The sequence below is a fragment of the Strix uralensis genome, chromosome 5, assembly GCF_047716275.1.
Source record: "Strix uralensis isolate ZFMK-TIS-50842 chromosome 5, bStrUra1, whole genome shotgun sequence".
In the NCBI taxonomy this organism is placed as follows: domain Eukaryota; kingdom Metazoa; phylum Chordata; class Aves; order Strigiformes; family Strigidae; genus Strix; species Strix uralensis.
Genome location: NC_133976.1, coordinates 59,494,948 through 59,500,947, shown reverse-complemented (window position 1 = coordinate 59,500,947; position 6,000 = coordinate 59,494,948). Strand labels below are relative to the sequence as shown.

At 46.0% G+C, this 6,000-nt stretch overlaps 1 protein-coding gene across 1 annotated transcript in view; it reads right to left on the bottom strand.

The window, feature by feature from the left end:
• Nucleotides 1–1,332: 1,332 nt before the first annotated feature.
• MYH9 (myosin heavy chain 9) overlaps nucleotides 1,333–6,000 on the bottom strand; it is a 74,199-nt gene continuing 69,531 nt past the window's right edge. The window contains exons 36-41 of the mRNA XM_074871275.1: nucleotides 5,665–5,753; nucleotides 5,339–5,462; nucleotides 4,063–4,271; nucleotides 3,523–3,631; nucleotides 3,029–3,201; nucleotides 1,333–2,842 (exon numbers count right to left, since the gene is read on the bottom strand). Coding sequence (XP_074727376.1) covers nucleotides 2,725–2,842; nucleotides 3,029–3,201; nucleotides 3,523–3,631; nucleotides 4,063–4,271; nucleotides 5,339–5,462; nucleotides 5,665–5,753 — 822 coding nt within the window. The 3' untranslated portion in view covers nucleotides 1,333–2,724. The remainder of the gene's footprint in view (nucleotides 2,843–3,028; nucleotides 3,202–3,522; nucleotides 3,632–4,062; nucleotides 4,272–5,338; nucleotides 5,463–5,664; nucleotides 5,754–6,000) is intronic.

The window sequence follows — 6,000 nt, the reverse complement described above, 5'->3', positions numbered from 1 at the left end:
AGCAATTTTAATGTATTTAAAGTGCATACTGTTCACAAAGATACCCTATGCGTTTCTGCAAAATGCTTTGGAAAAATATCTAAGTATCCAAACCAGTAAACTCCCAGACAAGAGCAACCCCAGTCCTGTTTGACATCAGCACAGCAGTGCCTGTATTCCAGGCACCAATGCGCCTCCATCCCTTCATGCATTAATCCCTGTCCAGGCTTTCAAAAGCTGCAGCCTGTGTAACATAACATCAAAAGTTGTTCATGCTCCCACTGACCCCTTAACGTGAGTACAGCCACTCGCACCGCAGTGTATGGCAATTCTTCATGCTTCCTCCTTCTGCACATCCCTGCACCCCCCCCGCCTTTTTTTTTTTTAACTTCTACCTACACTTGTTTCTTAATGAGAAGACTTGTTCCGCTTTCAACATTTGCTTAGACAGAAATCCCACCCTTTGGGTAGACACGTGTGCTCCCCTGAGAGGGGCTTAACTGCAAGCTGCACCCTCCCTGATCCCTGTTTGCCAGCACTGGCCTTGCTGCAGCACTTGCCAGCTGCACATAGCCCCTCAGGGTGAACCCCAGCACCTCCTGCCCTGTCGCTGCTACCCAGGGTCTGACCCAGCCCCAACTGCAACTTCTAACTCAGAAGCAGGTTTAAACTCTGCCAACCTGGGATGCCAGGGATGAGGGTACAGTTATCAGGTGCTGGTGTCACACTCTAGCTTTGTATGCCATGGCTGTAGCACCAGAACACAGGAGCACCTGGGGCAGCTTAAGGGGCCACAGACCAAGAGACGAATACAACCACAACTTCCTTACTCAATTTCTAGCAAAAATGTAATGAAAAGTAGGTTTCCTGGGAACAAGTTGGAAGATGAGTAAAAGGCAAGTTTTGCCAATCTATTGCTAGACATATCTATCACCTCCTCCACTAACCTTACCTTCCAGTGACTCCAGAGACTGGAAATAAAAGCAAAGACAGTTTGTTTGCACAGTTAGTTACAGACTTGAAAATACCATCTTCGGGCCAAGAAGAGAACTAGCTCGGCTCAAATTCCCAGCCTCATGTTTTGAATAGGTAACTCTCTGAAAGCACACAAACAAGGTACATTATCTTCCTCCAAAATCCCCAGTGTTGGCCATGGCCAGCCACCCCGGTGATACACCAAGGGTACTGTAACACTCAATTTCAGCTACAGAGTCACCCCACATCGGGGGGGTCTGCAGCGCTGCTGACAGGAACGGCTGATGCTCTGACACCACAGGAGCTACCTTTAGAGAAGACACGTACGGTCTTCACTGCACCGAGGGAAGGAGGGAATGGCAACACACGCACATGGACTGCAGCACATGGATAACCTTTATTGGTAACATCAGTGGAGCACCAGTAAACCATTACTGACTGTAGTGGTGACACACAGCTGAGGCATATGCTAAGGCACTTTTATTATATAAAAAAAAAATTAATTTTTTTTGTGACAGCAATTGGGACATGAGGCTCCTGCATTTAGAGCGCTTCAGGCATACAGTATGGTGCTTCATATTTAATTATTTTTACTTTGCTCATAAGTAGGTCTAAATGCAGCATATACAATATGGTTAAGAATACAGGTAAATCCAGCAACCAGTGTATGGTGTAGAAAAGTAAAGACTATCTATATATAACCATGGTCCCAATAGAAAGGCAGTGATAAAGACCTTTATTTTTTTCTTAATTACTTATTACGAGAAATACAAAGGCCTTACATATATCTGTGCAGATTAAAGGGTTTTTGATATACTCTTAGTCAATGGTGCACAATAACTAATCCCAACCCCTGGTTACAGAGCAGGTGCAAGAGGCTTGGACATGTCAATAAAAGAGGGATTTCCCTTCTGTTATACCCCCCCTCTGCCCATTACCCTATTAAATTCCCCTAGATTCTGTCTATTACCATTAAATATATTTGGTCCCCCAGAGATTCTCAGACAAGCACAAGGACATTGCTCTGCTTCCCCAGCCTGTCATTAACTACTGGTCCACACTACCTTAGATGAAACCGCTCAGAGGCAGAGACACTAACAGGACATCATTGCACTTCAGAGATCTGTCCAGACAGTAAGAATAAGAGGAAAAAAGAAAAAAAAAGACAACTTTGGCAAGTCCTCCAGGTAACTGGTCCTGAGAGGAGCTTCCCACTTCACCCCTCCCTGGAAACATGCAAAAGAAGAAAGGGCAAATTGCCATGGCCAAAGCACACCGTTTTTCCTGAAACTGCTCCCAAACCTTGTGGGTGGGCAGATTGAAAGAGGCAGAAGTCTGAGGTCACTGAACATGATTGCCAAAAGCAAACAAAGAGAGAGGGGCAAGAATACAGGAAGGAGCTTCCCTGCAGCTAGAATTGAAGACAAAAGGAGATTTACAGAGAAAATAATCTTTCCCTAACCCCACTCCCTCCAAACTGTGTAAGGATTCACCAGCAGACATGGCACAGACAGTTCTACAGGCCTTTGTAGAGGCCAAACTGCTGGTCAGATTTCAGAGCCCCGACTCTTTGGCATTAAATACAAAGAGGATTAGGAAAGAGGAGGAAACTAGGACCACAGATGCCCAATGGCTCCAGATACACAGAGCTGGGCTTGCTCTGCAGATCCCCAGTCAATTTAGGAGGAGAGGGTTTGCTGAAAGTCCAGTGGAAGAGGGGAGGGTGGATGGGTCACTCCATCACGTGTAACCTGGGCCAAATGGGAGGACTTATTCAGTAGCTTTGGCATCACCAGCATCTGCCTTGCCGTCCACTTCCTCATCGGAGCACTCTCCTGTACCCTTCCTGACCATTCGACGTGTCACGACAAACGGCAGGTCTCCGCGCCTAGGGAAGGACAGACAGTAAATCAGGAACACAAGGTTTCACTGACCTTGGACAGGGCAGGCTCTGGAAAGAAGTAGGGAAGTACCCGGCCACGCTGTTTGCTGTGGGAAGCTGCTGCTGAGGGCAGTTACAGCAAGACTATGCTGGACTGGCTGCCAAGGTATTGCACAAAATGCTCCACCTTACCTGAGTTTGCTCTTCAGAGAGCTGACTTCTCTATTCATTGCATCAGCTGTTTCAGTGGCATCCTCCAGCTCACGCTGGAGCTTCCTACGGGATGCATTGGCTCGCTGGGCCTCCTCTTCTGCTTCCTCAAGCTGGCGTTTCAGCTGCTTCAAGCGCATGTTTGCCTTGTCCGCCTGAGCATGGAAGGGGGTGAAGAAGAGATCAATGTTTCTCCAGAGCTACAGCACAGTAGTTAGCATAACAAAAAGCAGAGTTTCTGAAGCCCCCTCTTCCCTTTCTGAAGGGAGCTGTCTAGGACTTGACAGCTCCAAGCTTTTCCTTAGAAGCATTACATTTTCACCTGTGTCATCTTATAATTATTACAGTGAGGGAAAAGAAGAGATATCCATAGGAAGGTAATGCTAGAGCCCTCTTACATGCAGATGATGCCTTGATCATAGAAGGGAAATCCTCCCACCAGAAAGCTCACCAATGCCGCAGGTAACGATACACACCTGATCTTTGAATTGCTCAGCATTACGCCTCTCATCATCCACCTGCAGCAAGATGTCTTTCAGCTTCTTCTCAGCACGGCGCACCTGCTTGCTGGCAGCCTGGCGCTCCCTAGACAGAAATACAGTGATGCTCAGACAAGAATTTATCTCCCATTGTCCCCAGCAAGATGACCTGACTTGGGCAAGTTAGAAACAAGGAAGAGAGCAAAAGTCCTCCTAACTCAGAAAAAAGGGGATGGGAGGCAACGTTTCCCAGAAATGACCAAAAGGCACTGATACTACACAGATATGACCCTCTTGAAGCTACAGAGTGGCAGCAAGTGTATCACAGCTGCATTTTTAGGAGTGGTTAAGTCTGGAAGAAGCTAGAAGTTGCTGCAGTAAAAAACAAGAGAGGTTTGCCAAGATCTTACTTCTGTACTACCCAGTACACATAGGATGAAGCCCTCACTTGGACAAATCAGAATTTGTTCAGAAGAGCTTAAAATGCCAGAGTGGGTGGAGGCTTGTAAAACAGATGGAGTCTCTCCTAGGACATACTTTGTCTCCATGTCCAACTGCTCTTCCAGCTGTGCTATCTTTGCTTCCAAGGCCGTGATGGTAGCCTTGTACTTGGACTTTACCGCACTCTCCATCTCCTGCAGTTTAAGCTTAAGCTCCTTGTTCTGACGCTCCATCTGCTGGCGAGCGTTCTCATTCTTCTGTGCGTTGCTGCGCTCAGCATTCAGGTCGGCATTCATCTGATCAATCTGCAGAGACAAGTACTCAGCATATTGAGCGCTCCAGCCTGAAAGGCTGATTTATTCCTCAGAGACATGCTGACATGCAAAGAAGGACCCTCAGGGTGAGCTGAATACCTGGAATAACTCTGATGCAGAGGGAGCTGGATATAGGCAGGGCACTTCTCAAAGTATCTTAGTTTACCCTGATTTTCAGAGTAATTCCTTGAATAACAGGTTTATCAACTGCCTCTTAGGGCTAAATTTGCCAATCATGTACAATGCTCTCTGGGGTGAAGGCCATGGTTTGGCATTTAACACAGTAATTATCAGTCTTAGTGAATTACAAAAATCCTGAGGCAAGTGGATCCAATATGTGTGCTTTACTGATTTATCATTTATTTGCTGTCTACTTCCACTACAAAGAAGCAGCTTAAAAATACTGACTTTCGAAGATGAAAGGGTAAGAACTCAGTCCGCTTTCAAGCCAGGGACAGTCAACCAAGTAGAGAACTATGCTCTCATCCACCAGAGTGAACAAGCCATTTGGAAAAGCACCAGCCCAGCTCCTTGGCTTTGGAGAGCTAAGAAAACAACAAGCCTGCCTCTCAAAGTCAGGCAGATAAAATATGGCAGAGAACAGGCAGATTAAGATCATGATTTCTATAGCAGCCTAACAAATTCCATATGGTCAGTCCATTTGAAGAAGCATAGAACCGGCAGAAACATCATTTTCCAAACATACTGTGGCACTGTTCACCATGCCAAGTTGGAGCAGCATGCTAAAGATCATCTTTCTCATAATCCCTTAAAACAGGAAAAAAACCCCTCTCTCAGTCCCTTTTTTATAAACTTGGGAGACTGTTCCATGTACCCAATGATTTAAATGATCAAAACTAGTGAGTTAACATGAGCCCACGTGACTGCCCACCCTATTTTCCTCTAGTGTGGTATTGAGGTGTTTCATCTTGCTCGCATCTACGGACTTTTGAGGGACTGCACTGTGCACAAAGCAGCAGCTGGCATTACTCAAGAGTGCAGTTTGACAATTTACAGACTAGAGAGCCCCTACTGGCACATGCAGCCTGAATAAGTACCTGAAGATTTGCCTTCTTGAGCCGATCATTGATTATCTCTGTGTTGCCCTGTTCTTCTTCTAACTCCTCCTCCAGCTGAGCTATCCGGGCCTCCAGGCGTCTCTTTTCCTCCATGGCCAATGCTCTATAGGACACAGAAGTATTAAAGTAATGTTGGTGCCATTAATGCTTTGGGGAAAACTCACTACTTCTAATTTTACAAAATAAGCTCAGTTTTTCAAGAGCAGAGAGGATACAGCACATGCTGCAGTCTACGTAAGAACAACAGCCTGCAAAGTATTTTCTCAAACCAGCTCCTCCACCCTTAAACAGGGAACATTACTCACCCTTTACCACTGTTGTTGGCAATCTCATCAGCCAGCTCATCTCTTTCTTGCTGGGCCTGGCGCTTGGCACGCTCAGCGGCTGCAAGTTCCTGGAATGAAAATGAGACAGTCATTGATCCAATGGGAAGCTACCAATTAATGCAGCATAGAAAAAAGTAGTTACTGGTAATGGGTGGTATGGTCTCTAGCTAGATACAGACTTAATTGTAAGTCATGGTCTGTTCCCCTCCCACCCCACAGTTTCCTTTGTTTTGCACAGTCCTGTCTCAGCTGTCAAGAAAGGGCTAAATTCTGCATTTTGAAGTGGACTTTGTATCTGAGCAGAGCAAAAAGTAC